This window comes from Brachycentrus maculatus, unplaced genomic scaffold (assembly GCF_059751285.1).
Source record: "Brachycentrus maculatus isolate JH-2025_06_01 unplaced genomic scaffold, ASM5975128v1 h1tg000055l, whole genome shotgun sequence".
Classification (NCBI taxonomy): Eukaryota; Metazoa; Arthropoda; class Insecta; order Trichoptera; family Brachycentridae; genus Brachycentrus; species Brachycentrus maculatus.
The window spans coordinates 1,445,359-1,469,032 of record NW_028280809.1 but is presented as its reverse complement, the minus strand read 5'-3'; the positions used below and the strand labels follow the sequence as shown (position 1 = coordinate 1,469,032).

At 30.3% G+C, this 23,674-nt stretch overlaps 1 protein-coding gene across 1 annotated transcript in view; it reads left to right on the top strand.

Moving 5' to 3' along the window:
• The window catches only part of bnl (fibroblast growth factor branchless), a 160,710-nt gene extending 137,575 nt beyond the window's left edge, over positions 1 to 23,135 (top strand). Inside the window, exons 3-4 of the mRNA XM_088278310.1 lie at positions 26 to 129; positions 16,118 to 23,135. Of these exons, the coding sequence (XP_088134436.1) occupies positions 26 to 129; positions 16,118 to 16,912 (899 nt within the window). The 3' untranslated portion in view covers positions 16,913 to 23,135. The remainder of the gene's footprint in view (positions 1 to 25; positions 130 to 16,117) is intronic.
• The last annotated feature ends 539 nt before the right edge of the window (positions 23,136 to 23,674 follow it).

The window sequence follows — 23,674 nt, the reverse complement described above, 5'->3', positions numbered from 1 at the left end:
AACCTAATTGTTCTTTTGTCCCCAGCAATCCTCCAGAGGACTACCGTGAATTTGGGGCAGATAAAAATCCAAGGAGTGGCCACTTGTCTCTACCTCTGCATGGATGCCTGCGGATTTCCATACAGCTCTGTATGTACGACCAATACCTTTTATAAATTAGTAACTTTATTAATAGTGGTAGATCTTATTTACAACGTTAATGTTAAATACCCTACAATTTAGGTGTGTGAACGTATGCTGACGGGAAGAATTTTTCCAAAGCCCATTTGACATTTTTATCAGGTTGAGGTTCAATTTACAATGTGATAACTATTGAAAATAAATTAAAAGAAAATAACAACATTCAATGTTACATGTTGATTTTAAAAAAATACAGTGATTTTCCACTAATCAATGATCATAAGTAGATTTTTTTCAACTTACTTATAGACAATACGTTCTCAGCATATGTATTTACAATTAAATGATATCATTAATTGATTCGGCAGTCACTTTGTGATAAAATATATCCATTTTGAATTTAAGTTTTACTTATAAAATATCGCAATTTCTACAATTTCTATACAATTTTAAAATCATTAATATTTTCATATTAAAATCACTAGCAAAATATTAATTAATTAACAAAATATTATTTACATATGTATGGTAACAAATATTTTATTTTGATTAGATTATTCATCCCTTTCATATTTCCTATTGAATTGTTTAAACGTCATAACATAGTAAAGCATGTTTTTCTTTAGGTAATAAAATATAGATTTTATGAATGATTTTTTGACAAGTATTTAAAAAAAATATGCGAACAGTTCAGTAATTGATGGTTGACACTGCAATCGAAAGAAGAGTGTAAGACTCAAAAAGAAAAGAAAAACTTATTCATATTCAATAATATTATATCCGATCAAGGATCGATTCAGATTAAAAATATATCAAGGACCTCTCAAGGATAATACCGAACGACATAAATTGTCAATCTCAGCACTCATCGATTGAAACCAAATAAGGGGGTCCTTTTGTTCCAATTGATGGATAACGGTCACTAAAATTCATGTTGAAAGTCTCAAATTTCTGATGCAAAAAGCTCAAATTCCCTTTTATATGTGACTTCCAAAAACAAAACAAAGAAAATTAAGCGCTATTAAGACTAATTTAATCGAGCTTACATTTAATTTATCGTCAACATTAAATAAATGTCTAAAACTATGCGTAAATTTTATTTCTTTGCCAAATGAATTATCCGAGGTTTGGATAAGAGAAAATAAAAATGTTAAAAACACACATTTAATTTATGAATAAGCATTGGATAAGTCAAACAACGCCGATCTTATGAAATATGCAACATAAGTGCTCATTATTTTTCATTAATTGATTCGGCAGTCACTTTGTGGTAAAATCTATCCATTTTTATTAATGTTTTACTTAGTAAATACTTACCACTATTTCTTAAAATCTACTGTGACACGTATTTCGATGCATTCCGCATCATCTTCGGTGTTTGAAAATGATGCAGAATGCATCGAAACACGTGTCACCGTAGCCTTTAAGAAATAGTGGTATTTACTAAGTAAAACATTAATTAAAAATGCTAATTATTTTATTTTAATCCTATTTTTTAAACGTTTTTGTGTATCTTAAGACCTATTGTCAAACATTTTTTAATGTCACAACGCGTGTCACAATAGATTTTGAGAAATAGTGGTATTTACCAAGTTAAATAGAAATTTAAAAAAAAAAAAATATCACCACAAATAAAATGTCGAATCATTGATATTGTATTCATAATTGTTAGAACAAACGTTTATTTTTATTAATAGTAATTACTTATTTAGAACAAAAGTACAATTTAATTTCATTGAATCGTTCCCATTTATTAAAAAACTAAAGGCTTAAAAATCGGTTCAAAGGTTTTTATATAGTGACATCTAGCGTCTAAAAACTAAAGCAAAAAGTATGACTGAATTGATTTAATTTTGAGTAAGTAAATACTTATGTAGTTAAAATACACGTGAATTTTCCATTTTTAAAAAAGTGGTTATTATTATTATTGATAAAACAACGTAGTTAACATATTTTGTTATGGTATTTTTTTAAATTCTTGAAATTTCTTTAAACAATCGCTTAACAAAACATATTTTAGAATAAATATATGAAGTTAAATTTAAACGCGTAGCACAAATGTGTTTATAATGGTTTTGCGTCAGTGAAATAATAATGAAGTTCAAACATTTAGGAATTTTTATCTCAGCCCAGGTAAAAATTTAAAGGATTGTTGAGACTCTCCCGTCGGCATATTTGAATCTTTTAATAGGATCATTCAAAGTTAAATTTGATAAATAAAATCTAGAGTTATCAATTGTTTTAGTTTACGAATTCTTGAAAGAAGATTCTTAGACAGGAAAAAATGCAACCTTTTGTGTCGCGCGTATGCGATCTCCATCATTGTGTCGTAAAATTTTGAAATGTCAAGTTTAGGTATCGCATGTGTAATATAAAGCAATGTATTTCATTTAAATAATATTTATTGATTCGGCATTAACTTTGTGGAATGACATGTTGAACATTTCTTAAAAATTAAACACTTGAATAAACCGCTTTAATGAGTTTTATTTATATATACGACTAGTTTCGAAAACTTACAGATGTTTTCATCTTCTGGTAAAAATTAAAACTGATAATTATGTTTTAATTTTTGTCAGAAGATGAAAACATCTGTAAGTTTTCGAAACTAGTCGTATATATAAATAAAACTCATTAAAGCGGTATATTCAAGTGTTTAATTTAAAAAAAATCATTCAATATCAGTCTGTGTAGAATAAAAAAAGGTAAATAAAAACAATTATTCTTCTTCTTCTAACCTATGTCTGCACCCAATGATACATAGGGTATAGCGTCGTATGCAGTGTTATCTTGATCATTACTTGCATGAACGCAAGGTGATAACTTCTGCGCTTCAAGTAACAATCCATGGTAATATACAATGAATATAAAGGCAAAATCACAAAAAAAAATTACTCTCCCCCTGGGTATCGAACCCGGGCCCTCTAGCACGGTAGTTAAACTAGGGAAGAGGACAAAGGCAATAATCGATAATAAAAAAAGCAATTTCACAAAAGTGTTAATTGTCAAAATGACGTTACTTGAAAGATCAAAAAATGCATAGAGTGAGTGCAGAAATAATTGAATTTTTCAAGAGTGCGTTTATTTCAATTTAAAGCATATGCAGTGCACAGGAATGGCAATTTATTAAAAGAATACGATAGATAGAATAATTATAGAAAATACGTATGATAAATTTCTCACCCATAAAACTGGACCTGTATTCCCCTATATAGTTTTAAAATAAGTCAACGTTATATAAAATAATATAAATAGTAATGGATATATGTATATCGTGACGGAAATACAAAGTTATTTTATTTTATTTCCATCATCCCTTATGTGAAGTGTGAAATCTTATCAAAGGTTCTAGTCGCCTTATTATGAAAACACCCCTGTCACGTTTCGGCTACCTAATTATACAAAAAATCAACATTTTAACTTTTTCATCCCTTGTAGCTATTTGTTAAGTCGTTTCTGGCGCTACCCTCATCCCTTAATTGATCAAAGGTTTTGATTATGGGAAGGGAAAAACAGTTTTTTATTAGTATCAGAATGCATTGCTTCAGTACTGATCTGTAAATTCACAGTAAAATCGGGATACAATTTTATATTGTTTCAAATTTTCAATAAATTTCGTAACTTAGTTTAAAAAAAAAATTGCTTAGCAAGAGCAGTTCTGTCAGGAAGCCTAGATGCTTCTGTATCAGAACTGGGCATGCGGTGGGACAGCTTTCAATTAAGCACTTATCTTCTTGCATTCATATTATTTGCTATGCTCTATAATGACAATTATAACTTTGGATAATTTATACAGCGCCATTTTCTAAATATACTACCTCAAGGGCGCATAACTACGAATGATATGGAGAAAATAAGATACTAGAAATGATTTATCAAACGAATGCGCTTTTAGTTTTTTCTACAGATCATCTCACTCTCACTATTTCTAACTACTAATGGAAGAGAATTCCATGCCATAGTCCCGCGACAGCAAAGGCACCCACACATTTCCCATCGCAGTTGTTGTAGCCAATCGAACCGTGAGAGGTCTATTACAACAAGAACAGCTGTTTTATATACTCTGGAGTCATATTATGCATTGATTTATCTATAAAGAGTATGAAAACTATCTGGTTATGGATATAGGGTAAAAAAGAAATAGTTGTGTTATTTAAACAAAGTAATATGGTATAAAAATTAGCATACAAATTATAATTATGCATTAGAAAAAAAGGTAAAAAATATATTTTTCTCAATATTATTAATATTTAAAGCATTTGCTTTGTGGTTAGTCATTTTTACTTATTTATTTTTTTACAAAAATGTTAATAAAATTAGTATATAACCACTCACCGAGATTTTTACGTCTACCGGTTTCGAGACGTACCCGTCTCTTCGTCAGGACAATCACTAACACAGCATGCAAACAATACTACCCTTCACCACCATAGCACCATTTACACACTCAAAACTACACAAAATGTCTAACACATGCGATTTTTGGTCGACCCGAAGACCAACATGCACTATAGTTTTCAATACAGACATGCGTTACGAGCCGAGGTTAAACGTATATTAGAATTAGACTAGGAATCGAATCTATTTATATACTTGTAGGATGAGATGAGTGGGGGGGGTTCGAATTGGATATTGACGAATCGTGTTTAATCGATGTCGAATCAAACAATGGACTATATGTAAAATTTATTTGGTTGTTAATTAGAGGAATATTATTTTTACGTGCTTTCCTAATATAAAAAATCTCCATATTATTTAGTATTATAGTAATCCCCATATTATTTACTAAATAATATGGAGATTTTTTATATTAGGAAAGCACGTAAAAATAATATTCCTCTAATTAACAACCAAATAAATTTTACATATAGTCCATTGTTTGATTCGACATCGATTAAACACGATTCGTCAATATCCAATTCGAACCCCCCCCACTCCTCTCATCCTACAAGTATATAAATAGATTCGATTCCTAGTCTAATTCTAATATACGTTTAACCTCGGCTCGTAACGCATGTCTGTATTGAAAACTATGGTGCATGTTGGTCTTCGGGTCGACCAAAAATCGCATGTGTTAGACATTTTGTATAGTTTTGAGTGTGTAAATGGTGCTATGGTGGTGAAGGGTAGTATTGTTTGCATGCTGTGTTAGTGATTGTCCTGACGAAGAGACGGGTACGTCTCGAAACCGGTAGACGTAAAAATCTCGGTGAGTGGTTATATACTAATTTTACTAACATTTTTGTAAAAAAATAAATAAGTAAAAAATATATGATTCGGTTTGAAAATAAATCAAGTTATATATCGTAGCAGCAGCATTGTATGTATGTCCCTACCAGAATCAACATCGCACACCCACACCCACACATATACACACACACACACACACACACACAAACACACACACACACAAACACACACACACACACACACACACACAAACACACACACACACACACACACACACACACACACACACACACACACACACACACATAAACACATTCATTCATTTGCTAGATCTACACTAAATATTTCGTACTAATATTTATGTTTCTGTAGTTAACTATAATTGGCCTGTTTATTGTATATCTTTTGATTGTTTTATTTTACATATTTTGCTGGTGTTAACCCAAATAAAATAAATAAATAAAGTATTCACAAAATTAAAGCCTCAATATTGATATCCTAAACATGATATGAAAATTACTCTCTAAAACTGAGCTTTATTTTTATTTTTTGTTTATTTTTTCCTTTGTTTTTGAGTATCTGTCGCATTGACAAGGTTGGAATCTACCTGAGGGCGCATCCCTTCCCAGTAAAGGGAGCGCGAAGCCCTTATCTATCAACATATTACCTTATTTATTGGGGACATCATTTGTCTGAGCAATGAGAAAAAAAATGAAAAAGGCACACTCAGCGACTGAGGGAAAATAAAGACATTATACCCATCACGCCCCACGAACCGAAGGGATTTTTTTGACTTTATTATTTTATTATAACAATGTCACCATAAACCCTTCAATTAAAGATTTATCAGCGCGGGAAATCTTTATTTATGAACAGATTATTATTGAAATATTGTACTGGATCGAAAAGATTTCTCATTTCGTTTTCATTATGTAATTTAGGGTACCCTCTTTTTATTTTTATATAAATAAGGGTCAAAATATTGACGTAAATTTTATCATTATCACAATACAAAAACAAAATAAATCATAATTTATTGAAAGACTGTTCATGCCGACAATATTTCAGGAATAAATTTAATATACTCGTATAAAGTCCGTATTAATGTCGATTACAGAACAAATTCTTCCCACCATACTCGTATATAAATTATACATATCGCTCACTCCTTTCAAGAACGTCATAAATAAAAAATTGTCAATTTTCAGTTGTGCATGTTTTCGGAATGCCCAGAAAATGTACTATATCCCAGAAAAAGCGGCATATTTTTAACTCAATATTTACCCGCTACAGGGCAGAAAGTGTTGTTTTTGCATTTTGAAGAAAAGGTGTTGTTTAATTGTTTTTTTTAATAAACATAATATTTTTCAAATGAATAAAAAACCTTCAGGTTTTATATTTATTTTTGACGCATCGTATTAAATTTTTAAACTTTAAAAACGTTCTCCTGAAGAATCAACTTTTTTGATTTATGACGTTCTTGAAAGGAGTGAGCGATATGTTCTCGAACTCTTTTTTGCACTAAAAAATATATTTATTTTATCACATTTATGCGGGAAGAAATAATGATATTTATTTCATTTTTATGTAATTTTCATTAGATTTTGAAATAAAATAGCCTATACTTTATCAGGTGCATTGAAGCAATATGAACATGAAGATCAACACAACATATGTACATACATACACGCATACAATACACAAGAGTGATTTTCTGTTGTAAAAAAATTGTTATAGATTTTTAGTGTACGAAGTTCTGTAAATCAAATACAATGTACGATATAAAAATTTAATGAAGGTGCTTCCTATAAAGATAGAAGGTATCACAATGAATTGATAAAAATTGTACGAGTTATATACGACAGTATAAATAAGGCAGATACCGCAGAGTGTTATCGAAGGGTTCCAAAATTACGAGGACATTTTTGTTTGGTATTCATTTTATTTCCTTTACCCATCCGTGGTAAGCTCGTGTTATTATAACACTTCATAATACCGAGAATCTCCTTAAATTATTTTGAATGAACGTGATAAAACTTTTTGTTTTTTTTAATAGAGTACTAGATGTTGTAATAAATAATGAATTGAAATTTATTTTTTATTTATTTATTTATTATTAAGCCTTCAGTCGCTAAAGAGTGATTTTAGTCGAATTCAGTTAGAAATTCATACAATATAGGTAAATATATATATATATATATATATATATATATATATATATATATATATATATATATATATATATATATATATATATATATATATATATATATAAATATATATAAATATATATATATATATATATATATATATATATATATATATATATATATATATATATATATATATATATATATATATATATATATATATATATATATATATATATATATATATATATATATATATATATATATATATATTACTTTGTAAATATTACACGTTATAAATTTGTTCAATTGTATTATAACAAATTTATTCCTAGAATTTGAAATAAAAATCCCTTTATTCATGATTAATTATTATTAATTTATTTTTTATTATTTTACGCCCGTATTGTGTATTTAGTATATTTTAGAAAACATCTGCCATAACGATAGTGGCTTTATCATAATATCATCTAAAAATATATAATCGATGCACTTTTGGCATTGGAAAAAGTTTATTATACATGTGTTTAGGGCTACAATCTATTGTATAATAATTTAAACATACATAATGATTACATCTATCATACTTTTACACATTTTTAAAATCAATCATTAATACTGCGATTAGATATAAATGAAAAGTTTTATAAATATTCATAACAATGATTTTTTCTAATATGATATTAAAAATGCTCGACGTATAAAGAGCTGAAGAGGTTTCGGAAAATAGACTATAATGGCGAAGGAGATGTTATCTGTTGCTGTAGACCAATCAGCAGGATTGAGACTAGAGAGAGATTAAAAATGGATATAAATAAAGTGAATTATATTGAGTTTAACAAATTATATTTAAAAAAAATGCGAACAGGTATATAATATATAAATAAAAACGTAAATTTTGTTTTTTTTGTTCAAAATCTTAAATCTCCTGTAGTAATTCAACGAATGCTTCAAAATTTGGACACAACGTTGCATTCGAATACACGCATGTTTTTATCGATCCATGTACATATATATAAAAATGTAATTGTTCGTTTGTTAAAAATTATAAATCTTCTGAAGTTATTCAGAGGTAAAAAATACCTGTGACAGGTAAATTCTGTTTTTTTTGTTTTGTTTTTTTTTTTAAAAATATTGACCGCAATGGCAGCGCCATCTGTTTAACTTAATTGCGACTCTCCCAATAATAAACATTGATCTTGACAGAAGTCGTGTTTCTTGACAGTTGCTGTCAGTAATCATTCAAATGTTTTTTTTTGCATTTAAAAAAATATTCTTAATCATGTCTCAAGCTTTTAAAATGAAATATATTTAAAGTGTGTGCATTCGATTTTCTTTATTTTCCATTCAAACAGGCTGAGGCACAACAACACATGGATGGGTACAATTGATTAAAAGTCTGAGGTATTATCAGTGTTTCACAGTTTTAAAAATCAGATTTTTTCCTTTGAAAAATTCCATTTGTATTTTCCTTTACTCACATAATTGATGGTTGCCTATCAAAATAGTAATTGTCTTCACAGTAATAAAAACAGGATGATGTTGTTATCAGCTGTAACCCTACGTCTAGAGTTCAAGTGTATTTTGGGTGGCCCATGATTTATGGGTACCCATAAATCAAACACCATATAAAAACCTTCATCAATTGATTACACGGTCATCAAAATAAGAACCTACTTTATTTTGCGTTTTACGTGGCTGGTTCAAATCACGGTAATATAAATTAGAAATATTTAGAATAAAACATGCGTAAAAAATTAATATCCCAGTGAGGAATTCATTATTTTAATATTTTTTCTATACCTTACATAATATGTTTAAAAAATAAAAATTATATTTTAGTAATTAATTAAGCAATAACTTATTTTTCGGTTACGTGTGGCCACCATCGTTGCATCTGTTTTGATAATTTGGTCCATTAAGCTTTCAATATGTCATAAACATTCCCAGTACGGGATTTTTAAAAGCTGATAATATTGTGTGCTTACATATCGCTCACTCCTTTCAAGAACGTCATAAATCAAAAATCGTCAATTTTCAGTTGTACATATATTCAGAATGTCCAGAAAATTTACTATATCCCAGCAAAAGTGGCATATTTTTAACTTAATATTTACCCGATACAGGGAAGAAAGTGTTGTTTTTGCATTTTAAAGAAAAGGTATTATTTTATTATTTTTTTAAATAAACTAAATATTTTTGAAATGGAGAAAAAACCTTCAGGTTTTACCTAAAAAGATCTGTTGCACAGTAAAACTTCAATAAGTGGCTTGATATTTATTATTTAATACGTTGTATTATATTTTTAAACATTAAAAACGTTCTTCTGAAAAACCAATTTTTTTATTTATGACGTTCTTGAAAGGAGTGAGCGATATAAGCACAAAGTATTATTAATAGTTACGTTTAATATAAATACGGTGGTATGTTACTACTAATAAATTCTTGAAAATTTGTGGTAAAGCTTATACTAAATACTACTTTCATTCTGTTCGCTAGTTTAAAAAATATGCAACAGCTTTTAAATAATTTATATATTTATTTAACTTTTACTTGGTACTAACTAACTAACCATCACACCGCTTTCCCGCAGGGGTTTATAATGCCACACCACTCTGTCTTTGCAAACATTCATCGCCTCTTCCACATTCATGCATCCCCTCATACATACCCTTCGATTATTTCGACTCCTGACCCTACCGCTTTCAAGTATTTGACATACCCAATCATGACAAGTTTTTCTCGGTCTTCCTCTGCTCCTTTTTTCAACTACATTCGCTTCATAAAAGTGTATTACCGTTCTTTCCTCACTCATTCGTTCTACATGTTCAAACCATCCCAACACACATTTTTTGATTTGATCGATAATGCTCATCTTAGCTTCGCAGTGTTTTCTTATTTCACCATTCGAACATCTATAGTAGGTACATCGCTTTGCCGCATATTCTTTCAGCATATTGTATTACGCGGTCACGCATTTATATTATTTTTCTTCTTCTTCTTCTTGTAGATCCTAACGATCTTTTTTATGCCTCCGCTTGTCGCTCTTGGGATGTTGACTCCCAGCTGTCTTTCCACCTTTTTGGAGGTCTGCCTGGGGGTCTGCGTCCTTCAGGGTTGCCTTGAAGGGCGATACGTGGAAGTCTGTCTTCTGACATTCTGTTTATATATCCAGTATCACCTTCGTTGCCGTCCCCACCTCACGATATCCTCCGTCTTACACATGCTCCGGATATCGGTGTTTAATCAATTTACATTATTTTTAATAGTGTAAATAAAATGGATCTGCAGTATTCAAGTGAGAATTGAAAAAATAGTGTTTATACTAATTAGTCGGAACGTGAGCGTTTTATGAACCAAGTTAAAATGTACATATATTTTTCTTGTCTCCAGGGTACTTCATCTCATCGCTGAGATCTTTATATGGTCCATAAATAAAACGAGCACTAAATTATAAGCATCTCTAACAACTAACAACCGCCGCGTATAAATCTAATGCGGCGATCATTCCATTTACTTCTTATAATACTTTGGTGCGCCCGAATTAAGCAGCTTCTGAAATAGACATAATATGGAAAGAATGTTGGGTAAGGAACTGAGATATTTAAAATTCCCATTTAATTCCTGGTAACTGTACGTGAGATTATCATCGCGAGGTCGATACGTTGTGATACATGGCACGTTATTAAGCGATACATGGCACTTATGAGTCTATCAGACAGGTACATTTTAATTTTACGTTTTTTTTACACTGACCTACAAGTAGATATTAAATAAATGTCAGAAATTCATAAAATTTACATTGTTACAGAAAAAATACTTATATATAAAAATGTGATTTTTTTACAGGCAGAGTTAAGCCGAACATAGTACTAAAATATACACATTGATTTTGTACGGAATCTATAACTTACGATGTCTTGTATAGGTTTAGTTTATACGGATATACGATACACAAAATACAAACACAAGTGTTTGTATTTTGCGTATTAAAAGCATTGTTAATTTTGTGGTATGGTAATATAACACTCTCCTTATCATTCATCGTTCACTTTGTGTAATACCACTTTTTAAGTGGTCTTACACAAAGTGAACGAAGAATGATAAGGAAAGTGTTAAACAGTTTGTGTTTGTTAGGTCAACTTTGATGTTAACGTATATACCACAATTGAATATCCATGTCGTAATTTTTATGTTTAATTTATCTGAAAATAAAGCCAACACGAAATAAAAAAAAGGTTTTTTAACAGTTGCTATTTAAAAAATGATGTTCTGATGAACTTTTCTAGAATATTTACAAAATATTATTGACAATATCTATGTAGTTCAAAATAGTTTATAATCTAACGTACTTTATCATATAACTAAAAGAAATAAGTTGCATATTTATAACCACCAAGTCCATATTCATGTGTAAGTTTTGAGGCGAAATCTATCACAAACTTGTGATCCTTTCTTAATTGCAGGCGACTTTTTTTTCCAAATTATAAATATACCTTAATAATCAACACACAAATATCCGAAGACTTTCATATTCCCATCCTACGAATTGTTTCATCTCTGTGAGATGCATCAATAATAAATTCAAATAACAAATGAATTTCAAACTGGTAATTTTGACAAATAAAAAGGTTCCCAAATATTTTTCATATAGATGTATAAACAAATAAAACCTTGCACTTAATAAATAAAATTTTCACGTACTGAAATTATACTTCGATCAATTACACAGGAAATAAAATGTTGTCTTTTTTAACCTTGTGAAAAAGAAGTATTAAGTTTTAACTTGGGCGGTTAATTTATTTAGTGTCGTTGGGCGCCTCCCTTCAACCCGCCTACTTTGCCGACTAAACATTCTTCATGTTCTTTGACAAACGGCTCAAAGGGAACACATGTTTTTACTTCATGAAATATATAACTTTGAGAATGCAAATTCTCAGCATTCATAAACCTTTTGTTACGAGAAATACCCTCTTCTGGAAAATCTAATATTCTTTTAACATTATACAGGATGTATAAAAAATGGTATATTGATAATCGGATTAGAAATTAACCAAAGTCTACGAAGAAACAAGAAAAAAAATTTACTAATGACGCCAGCAATATTCTTAGTGTGACACACTGTAAATACTCTTTGCGAAATATTAGTATATTTAAATATTTTTTGACATCTCAACAAAGATGAAGGCAAATATGGAAGCTGGGTATTTTCAGGGCTTATGACCTATCTTGAACTTGGTTGGTTAAGTGAACACTTTACACACATGAATCATTCACCATTCTACCCATGATTGACAACCACACTACTTAAAATTTTGGAACCCCTAGATATATGAAGATATCTATGTTAGAAGTTTAAATAATATAAAAGTAACTCATTAAATAAGTGGAGAAAACCTGGATTTGTGAACCAGTATTTAGACACACTCAAAATGGTGCGAATATATATATATATATATATATATATATATATATATATATATATATATATATATATATATATATATATATAGGGTCCGCCAAATAACATTTTTTTTTTGAAAATGGGGCGCAAAACATCGAGTGTAGCTTCGGCTGTGTGGCACGTAGCGCCGTCCTGTTGAAACCAAATGTTGCCAATATCCTCTTCTTCAATTTTTGTGAACAAAAATCCGTTCAACATGGCCCGATAACGATCGCCATTGACTAACGGCCACTCCTTGCTCATTTTCAAAGAAAAATGGCCCAATTATGCCTCTGGACCAAAATCCGCACCAAACAGTGACTCGTTTTGGGTGTACCGGCTTTTCAATGTATGCGTGCGGGTTTTCTGTGCCCCAAATACGACAATTTTGCTTGTTTACATACCCGCCAAGATCAAAATGAGCTTCATCCGAAAAGATGATTTTTTTGGCAAAATCGGCATCTTCTGTAAGTCGAATGTCGCAATATTTTCCAGCGTTGTTCAAGCGTATACACAACCATATTCGCTTAGCGGAAGGATAAAACTAATTATCTGTCAAATCAGACATGAGCTAAGTGTTACCATTCACGAAATAAGCACTAGTTGAAAAAAAAAACTTTAGATGGCGGACCCTATATATATATATATATATATATATATATATATATATATATATATATATATATATATATATATATATATATATATATATATATATATATATATATATATATATATATATATATATGTATATACATATATAAATATAAATCTTTTCAGACGTTTCATAGTATGTCAAATAATTAGGAAAAAATGCCAAGTACATAAGGTCACGCTTAGTTGATGAACTAATTGACATAAACCTGAAGTTTATGGAAACTGTATTATAATCACTAGAATATAAGCAGAACTTTTTAAATTTGAGCTACATGGTTTTTGATCATTGGTGGAATGGCGAATATTACACAGCGTAAAAAGCGATCACCTTAACCAGATGTGAGTAGTCGTGAGCCCAATGAATAGCCAGATTTTAATATTCCCATTTGTATAACCCATTGTATGGAATTACAAAGCTGTATTTATTTTGATTGGCAGTGACAGGGATATTGAAAGCTTTTATATGTAAATTCACAGTAATATCGGGATACAATTTTATGTTGTTTCATATTTTCAATAAATTTCGCTCAACAAACTTAGTTCAACAAAAAGAAAATTGCATTGCAAGAGCAGGTCTGTCAGTAAACCTAGATGCTTCTGTATCAGATCTGGGAATGCGGTGGGACAGTTTTCAATATTTGTATAACCATTTCATCTTAGTTGAGTGTCAAATTTTTTGTTGTAGCTAATTTTGCATTTTTTCTTAATTTTTACGACTTGGAAAAAGTGAATTTCATAAACATTTTACATCAGTCCATATTTATTTACTACGTAGTATCACTGACCAATTATTTATTACGAAAAATAATGAAAATAGGCAAACAACGAAAATGGGATAATTCTTAAGTGTGCTGGTATAAGTTCAAAAAATATACTCGTATATTGCATGTTTTTAAATAGAAATAAACTTTTCCCAAATATTATCAATAAAATAAAACTCTGAGAAAAGTTTTCATACAGTTTTATTTTATATTTTATTTATGATTTTTGTAAAATTTTCATTTTAATATAATCAAAGTTATCTCTTGATTTTACTAAGACTAAATATGTTGTACTTTATTTTAAAAAAATATTACTTTAGACAGGTATTTATTATACCTAGTGAGGATAAACAGTGCTTAAAATGTTTGCTTAAGTCAAATTAAACTTAATTTTACTAGATACAATATAAATTGTACCCTACATTATACTCTATAAATATGTTTCACTATAATTAAGGCTGATTTTTGGCACTTAAACATTAGCAAAACACATACTACGATTAAATAATTAAATACATTGAGTAATTTAATATTATATTAAAAAGTTAATATTGTATCTATTGATATTGCATTTTCACAGAAAAATATTTTGGGGGCGTTTATTCAACAATCACTTTTGATGTCTCAAAGTCTAGACTGTGACAAAATACCAGAGATTTAGCAAAAAGTATATTCCGCGGTAGACTAGAAGCAAGAGACGAAACAATGCCAGGGAAGAGAAACGCTTCGAATTAGATGAATGAACATTCCAGAAAACGACTAGTTTTTTAACTTCAAGTATTTACTCGAATTCCCAACACTCCTCCCTCTTCTGAATGTAAATTAAATGCTGAACTTTGTCACGCGTTGAATGCAATTTTATGATGCCGGTGCTATTTAAATGCAATGAAGGAAGGTCCTTTTTATGTCTCACCGCTTGAAAATTACGATGAATATTGGAATTATCATCGCTTAAAATCCTGTTCATTTTATAAGGTTACGTAAAACGTTAATTTTACCATTTCTAAATAATGTATAACTATAGGTACAAGCAAAAAAGTGACCAGTAAAAAGTTGAATAAGTTATATCTATAATATATTAATAAAAATGCATATGTTCGTTTGACAAAAATCCTTAAACCTCTTAAAGTTTTTCTCTTATTCCTATGAAGTTTTGACTAAACGATGCATTTAAATACGCGCGTATTTTTATTTACCATATCTATGTATATCAAAAAAACGTAGGTGTTGGTTTGTTAAAATCTTGAATCTCCTAAATCACCGACTGCTTGAAATGCGGACGTATTTTTCTTTCTTTCTTTTTGATTTTACCAAACTGATAATATATTTTTAATTTTTTAAAGAAAATTGTTATAAAAATACTTATACTTGAAAGTTTTTTCAAATGCCTTAGAGGTTATTAAAAATAAGAATTGATGAGTTGTGGTAGAGCGGAGCTTAAACCTAGAATCCCTGATTCTGAGTTCACCATGGATCGCAACACGTGACATTCGTTACCTTATTTTTTTAACACATCACAGTTGCATTAAATGAAAAAAATGAAATGTCAACTAGTTGGGCTTTTGATATGCTACGGCATAATGACCTAAAAATTTGGATGAGTAACAAATGGGAAAAATTTTAATTTTTTTAATGATATTGTTATAAATCTCTGAATTATAAAATATAAAATCGAAATACGTTTTTCCCATATTGATAATTCGAAATCATGTTTCATAAACTATACTGTAGCATTATTATTATAAGTTCATGCGACGTTAATTTGTTCTAATTTATGTTTTTCCCAATTGTTACAGAAGGAGTTTACTGAAGAATGTGTTTTTAACGAGATGCTAGAGCAGCATCATTACAACACCTACTCTTCAGCGCGGCACTCTGGCACCCGGCGGACGATGTACTTGGCATTGGACGCCAGGGGCAGGCCGCGCAAGGTGCAACTTCCAGCCAAGAGACCTCTGGGCAAGCTCTCCGGGTACGTGAGGGTCCTCACTAGGCCCGTGCACAGGTCTCTGCAGAATACATGTTCCAAGAAGGCGACAATATCCACGAGCACGCACCATCCGCCCCGGCACGCGTGTCGCAACAAAAAGAAGAAGAGAAGATGCAAGGAGGGCGAAAAACCCTCAGACGGTTGCGAAATGAATACTAAAGTCAAGAAAGTGCCGCAGCATTCGCAACAAAAATGCGAGAGCGTAGATTGCGTAAAAGAACAGATTATTATAAAGAATATAAGCGCGGGGATGCCGGGCCACGCGAGGCACAAACGGCCGTCTAAAATAAAGAAATTCCATTCTAATAAGCAAACGGAAGGGGACCCGAGCTCGAAGAAGAAGAAAGTCAAGCAAGTAAAAAAGAAGCGGAAGGTCGGAAGAGCGTTAGAGGACGTGGTACACGCGGACACGACTGCACCGGCGACCACCTCGTGGGACAGTGATGATGAGGCTTGGACGAGTACTCCGGATGACTTAGCCAGCAGCACGCAAGTGGAAGACGTCACTTTCTGGGAGCTGACGACCAGTTCAGGATTTTCCAGGGAGTTTTTTCGGACCGCTTCGGCCGGGCAGGAGACGGCCGAGGACGACGATGCGTAATATCTATTCTCTACTCCATGTCTTTTTTATTATTCTCCTTCTTTGGATGCAGCATTATCAAGCGCACTGAACCGTAGAGTTTCTCCAGACAGTGATCAAAAGCTAGAAGGAAACAATTTAGAGTTCTTATGCGCTTTGGAGGTTCGCCGCAGTGTAATGAACGAACGAACTGGATTGACAACGATCCGAAAATATATTTGGTTTCCGAAAATGACTGACTATTGTTATGATAGGATAAACTTTTGCTTTAGCAATAATTGTTTTGCCGCTTCATAGTGAATGTACACAAAGTTTTAAGACTTGTCGATCATTTTTATAAGTATCTAATTACTACATGTTGGCGTCTATGTAGTGCTCGTTCTTGACTGGAATGCCAAAATGTTTTATGTAAATAATTTATGTAAATAGAAAAATATTGTTGTATTAAAATAAATTAATGAATTAGTATTCTGTTGAAAAGTAGTCCGTTACTCTTCATAGTAGAATAATCCTAAACAATACATTCGAATATTAGTTAGTAGTGAAATAGTCATTACGTAGATAAAAACTTGTCAGTGTTTCGATGTTCTTACAGCTGCTTACATATGTTGCATTTTGAGATTATTATATATTATATCAAAAGGTATATATTTTTATTTTAAAGAACATTTTTCATTATAATTGCACATTTCATCACATTTGTCATCAATCAAAGTTTTTTTTAATCTCATGAGTCAATTTTATTTTTGTTTTAAATCATGTCTTATGTTTAAAATGAAAAGGAAACCTTAAAATTGTTTTCCGATCTTTCGCCAAGCGAATGATGCTGTGAAAATGATGAAAAATGAAACTAAATACTTTTCGTTTTACCAGGAGATCAAAAACTTATCTCGATTATTTTAAAGGTTTATCGCAGTACTTTTTGCTCTTGAATGCCCAGAGTTGATATGTTCTTTCTATTTCTGTTTTGGCTGTTTAAACTTGACCGTTTTGCTAACAGTCTGCTCTAAATACTTGTATAAATACCGCGAAATAATGAAAAATATACCATATTTGAAAGGTCAGAAGAGATAAGAGTCAAAATAGCCTAAATTTGGGAAAAGGTGCAAGTAAGGTATTTCTGCACCTAAAAACCCAAATAGTTTAATGCACGGGTGGCCAACCCACGGCCCGCGGTGATGAATGACGAATATTTTTTTTTAATATCGGGTCCTTCAAAATATATTTGAAATCATATTCAAGTTATTAAAATCGATCAAGTTTCTGTAATTACATGGAATGCATATATTCTGGTGAAAAGAAACTCAAATCTCGCACTGAGTGGCCATTGATAAATTGGTTTTATTTCAAATAAAATTGTTAATATTGTTTGATTTATGTGTCCTAATTAGTAATTTTGATTGTTATTTTTTTTCAAAATGTTTATTACTATACAAATACATTTTTTGTTGGTTCAATGTGTGCTGTCTTCTCACATCTGGTCGTAATAATATTATTTCTCTTCACAATTACCCTCATTGTACTTTTTGATTACCTCTGCATTCAAATTATTTATAATACTTACAAAAAATCAATTACAGTATGAAATTCGTTGTTATAATTTTTTTTTCTAATGTCTGTATGCGGCCCTTGGGAAAATTTTATGTTGCCAATGCGGCCCGGGGTGCGATTTGGGTTGGCCGGGCAAAAGAAAATTACGATACTGTAATTTTCTTTTAAATAAAACCAATTTATCAATGGCCTTTCAGTGCGAGATTTGAGTTTCTCTTCGCTAACTTAATTATTCTAAATCTATCAATGAAGCTGCACGCCGAGATTTTTTGAGATTTCTTTAAATTGGCAATGCTGAAGAGCGTGCGAACGGATATTGTTCAGTGCTTTTAAAACAACATGCATGACTTGGCTCATAGATAATACTTGAGGTCATTAATTTTGTTGATGTATCAAACCGTGTATTATAAATATATTACCGATTTTAAAATACATTCTTCATACATCACCGCGGGCCGCAGCTTGGCCACCCGTGTTTTACAACATAGAGCGCTGCTCTCGTACCGTCTCGTACCTATGACTAATTTAAGCTTTTGACACACACTTCAACAAGATAAATTGAATCACATTTTATCCTCCATGGTTCACTGCTAGTGAAGTTGCCGTGTTTACACTATCATAACAGCAAAGATAATTAACCCCATCAAGGTTAAACTTCGAGCAAGCATATGCAGAAAGCAGCACTCAAACCTTTACCGTCTAATCATCATTTACCTACCTTTTATAGCTATTGGACGATCGCCCATTAGTGATCTCCAGGGTGTTTTGATGTATTTTTTATATATGTACAAATATTTCAAAAATGACTAAATCTTGGGATATTAAAACCATACGAATGTTTGATGAATTATACAATTGAATTTAACCAGTGCGGTTTTAATCATTATTATATTATCTTATTTCTATCAATCAATTCCGCTAGATATTAGTTTATTGATCACATTATTTGAAAACAACATTTTTGTAAATTATTGTGGTTCTTCAAACCTATTTACTTTCTACTGTATGTTTTATTTATTATTGTCAAGTCGTTTCTGTACACTACCAATAAATGTATTAAATTATTTGTAAGTTGTCATTTTTATGTTGAAAATATGAAGCGAAAAATACAAGCAGAATATTATTTTTTGTTGTATTTGTAAAATCCAGAGCATTATGTATTTATAATTTGATAATCTGATGTAAATTTTGATGGGGTCTGAATTTGAAATTGATTTTAAGAATTTTCTTAACAAACAGAGAATTATTGTGCCATATAATTTAAAAGAATATAAAAGTTTGTAAATATAATTTGCCTTTTCTTCCACGTCGCACAGTTCATTCTATTGGGGAAATAATTTATTTTTTAAAGTCAGATTAACTGGCAATTTAATTGGCTATTAAAACTGTCATTTAGAAATATTATAAATACATAAATTAAATATTAAATTAAATTGAAGAAAATTGGGTTAAAAGTAAACGCTTACTTAGGAAAACAATAACCAATTAAAAATGATATTTTAGTGTTAAAGATTATGAGAAAGATAATTTGATTTAAGTTAGATAAATATAATAGGTATCGTTTTAAAATTTTATTTGGCTGCAACCATAAAGTGATTTAACATTATAAGTCAAAATAGTCTATGTACAAAAAAGGTATTATTTTTCATTTCCTCAAGCTTTGTAATTTTTGCCCTATACCATCCGCTTTTAACGAGAGAAAAATAGATTCAAATATATAAACGTATCGCAGGACTAAATATATGCTTTCACTAGGATTTGTACCTGTGTCCGCGTGATGTCAGGTCTACAATAAGTTGGTATCATACTGCGGTAGCTTCAAGCTGCTTGTCTATTACCGGACTAACATAGGTGTGGAAACAGACTGGCAGGTTCAAGCAGTCGGTGTTAACTGCTTCATACTGGGACAATCGGTCTATTTGAAGTTTCGATTAAAAATATCAAACCGCGCATACTGCTTGAAGCTTGTTGGTCTGTTTCCAGCCTTAGTCAGGGCCATTAAACAATTTTGTAAAATTGTTCATCAAAGTTGATAATTGTACTTTAAGAAAATCATATTTAATAACTTTTATGAAAAAATAATTGCATAAGCTTAATGGAAATAAATATTTTATCCTTGATGGTTTAATTTCTTAACCTACGGTTAATAAGAACAGCGGACGCTTACACTAATGATTGAATTACATGACTTGTTCAATAAATTACAAACATTTGATTCATGACGTAAATAAACGCAAACGATAACTATAATACCAACACCCATCAAAAGCAGCGACTATACCACATTCAGAGCAGTTCAACTATATGTATTTACTAGAACTGTCGGTCTAGTTACGCAACGCAATTAGGGGAGTTTAGAACCAACCCCTAACATAATTTTAAAGCTTGTGATAGGATTGATAGGTTTCTGTTCTGCTGCTTGTGTTAGGCGAGAGGAGTTTTGACTCAAGTGGAGCAGAGGGCTGCCTTTCCCGGTAAGGGTGCGTCTTTTGAGCATACTTAGAAAAATTAAATTTACTGATCAGTTACAAATGTCAATGTTAAAATTTGGGGGAGACTCTTTGGGTGATGAAACCTTAGTATATGATGATAAAAAAAATCACAGGCAAACATTAACATACTCGTATAAAAGTAAACATTTTTCGTTAATCTTGTTTTTTTGTTCGCACGAGTGGATCTGAGAAAGACGAAAGGTCTTTTAATCAAATTTGGGTTTGGGAGGAAAGTTTTCAATTAGTGATGGGCGATTAAATAATGTTATCAAACTGAATTAAGTAACGACTTCATCACAATAAGTCATTACCTTATTTCGATTTTTGGATTCGATCAATCATCATGAATCTTCAACAAACTTTAGTAGAAAACATCACTGCGTATTTTTATCTCCTGATATACGAGTATATGACAGATTGATAGAAAAAGTAATTAATACTATTCGAATCGGGCAATAGAAATAGTAACATTTTGGATACATTTATACATTCAGTGTGTTTCAACAAAAAATTACGCTAATTTATTGAACGAATTGCGTCATTTATTCATAAATGGGAGCGTCTGCCGCTGATATTAGTCGCGGAGAAGAAATTAGATCTTAAAACTCTGGTATTATCGAAAGCGCTACATACTGCTGTTCTTCAAATAAAGAATTTGTGTATTGTCTCTATTAATAGGTTTGTATGTCTACGTGTTGTAAATTGTGTATTGCTACTTTATAAGTCAATGTTTATATAAATTTTTAAAAGTAATCTTAAAAACAATACTCATTAAATTTATTTGAAAGTACGATATCAGTATTTTTGTAGGTGAATAATACCTCAGACTTATTTTGATGAGTCTACTATAAGCCTTGTTCGGATTATATTTCACCCAGTCACTATGGACATTTGTAAGAGCATGGATTAAATACAGAAATTTGTCTTGGTAGTTTGAATCCATATTTTCTTGGACTCCAACCATGTTGAGGTAACTGCCGTCTTGAAGTATCTCTATTTTCAACTTGAGGGTGAAATGCTTTCGAAAAATGAATTCTCTATAACTTTAATTCTTTTTCCAGAAGTTCGTCATCGTTTAGACGTTACACGTATTTAGTGTTAAGTGAAATTCAATAACTGTTTAATTTAATTGTATTTCATTATTTTAATTTTAAGGTCAAAAAGTGTTTTAAATTAAAGCATAATATCTTGAAGTTATAGAGAATTGAATTTGGCAAAGTTTGGTATCAGCATTTTTTATAAAGTTGAAAACAGACATATGTAATAAAATAAAGCAACTAACCCAACACGATTGGAGTCCCGAAAAATTGAATGTGGGACTTAAAAATGGTATTCTCTAACGATTACAAAAAAAAACTGTATTTAATTCGTGCAGTTTTTTTGACTGGGCTGATTGAACATCACAAAATTTAGCTTTTTTGAATCATAAAAAATACATATAACATTTTCTACATAATTATTAATAATTATACCACTTTTTTACTATCTTAGTATTGATCAATTTATTTATAATTCATTGATCTTTATGATAAAAGCTTTGATTAAGATCTTGATAAAAATATTTAGGCGTAAAAGAATATTAAATGTAGCTTGAAAATTTCAATTAATAAAGCTTATTGATACAGTTGTTAATGAATAAAAAAAAACATGTAAAGACAGCAAAATTTATAAAATATAATTATGCAACTAGATTATATTCAAATACATCAATTATACAAAAGGCTATTTGCAAATTTTTTAGAACGAACGAGGCTAAGTAGAAGTTAAAATCAGCTATTCAAAATATTTATAGGGAAAACGGCGTAAGATTGTGCTTTATAGGTTGAAAAAAAATTTTGGAAAAAACATAAAAATTTCCACAAAAGTCGCAAAAGCTGACCATAAAATATAAATGACGGAATAATACTTTTTATATATCCCAACGATACCGAAATACCACTGTAGTGATGTTTTATACATAGTATTTTTTTACATAATAAAACAATTTTTCAACCTATAAATATGTACGAGGAAATGAATGTATATTCTTTGAGATAATCTCGTATGCACGTTGACGTAGAGTCACAGTTTTTTTATAATAATGTAATGCATAAACTTGCAATAGATAATGCTGTTTCAGTATCGTCATACGATGTTTTCTTGAAAATTGTAACCAAATATTTTTACGCCGGGACGAGATGAATGAATAAAAAAATTGAGAAAACTTATACCATTGTTTTATTTGTTTGCACATATAATACCTTCTTACAATCGCTAAAAATTATATATTGCGTAATTTTCTCAAAATTAATGAAAAACTTTGTGAATGTGTTTCAATAAATTATAATTAAAATGTAACTTTGTTTAAAAATCACTAAAAACAAAGTTAAATTTTAATTATCAAACGGAAAATCACATAGTAAGTGCTTCAAATATAAATTATAAATATAATTAGTTTGTCAAAGGCAAGTATAAAAAAAAAACAGTAATACTAATAATCGATTATCATATTACACGAAAACAAATAAGTGGGTAGGAACTGACTATAAAGAACACTTTAGAACCAAAAAATTTTCTTCGTTCTAAAAACAAGAATGTTTGTAACAATAATAAAATGATAATTGTGACTGACGGAAATTTAGTAATAGTTTTAAAAAAAATCAATTAAATAAACAAAAAAAAAAACACTTACCAACTGATATGCTGATTTTTTTTTGCCAGATCACTGCTATTATTCACATTCGTACTATTTACATATGTA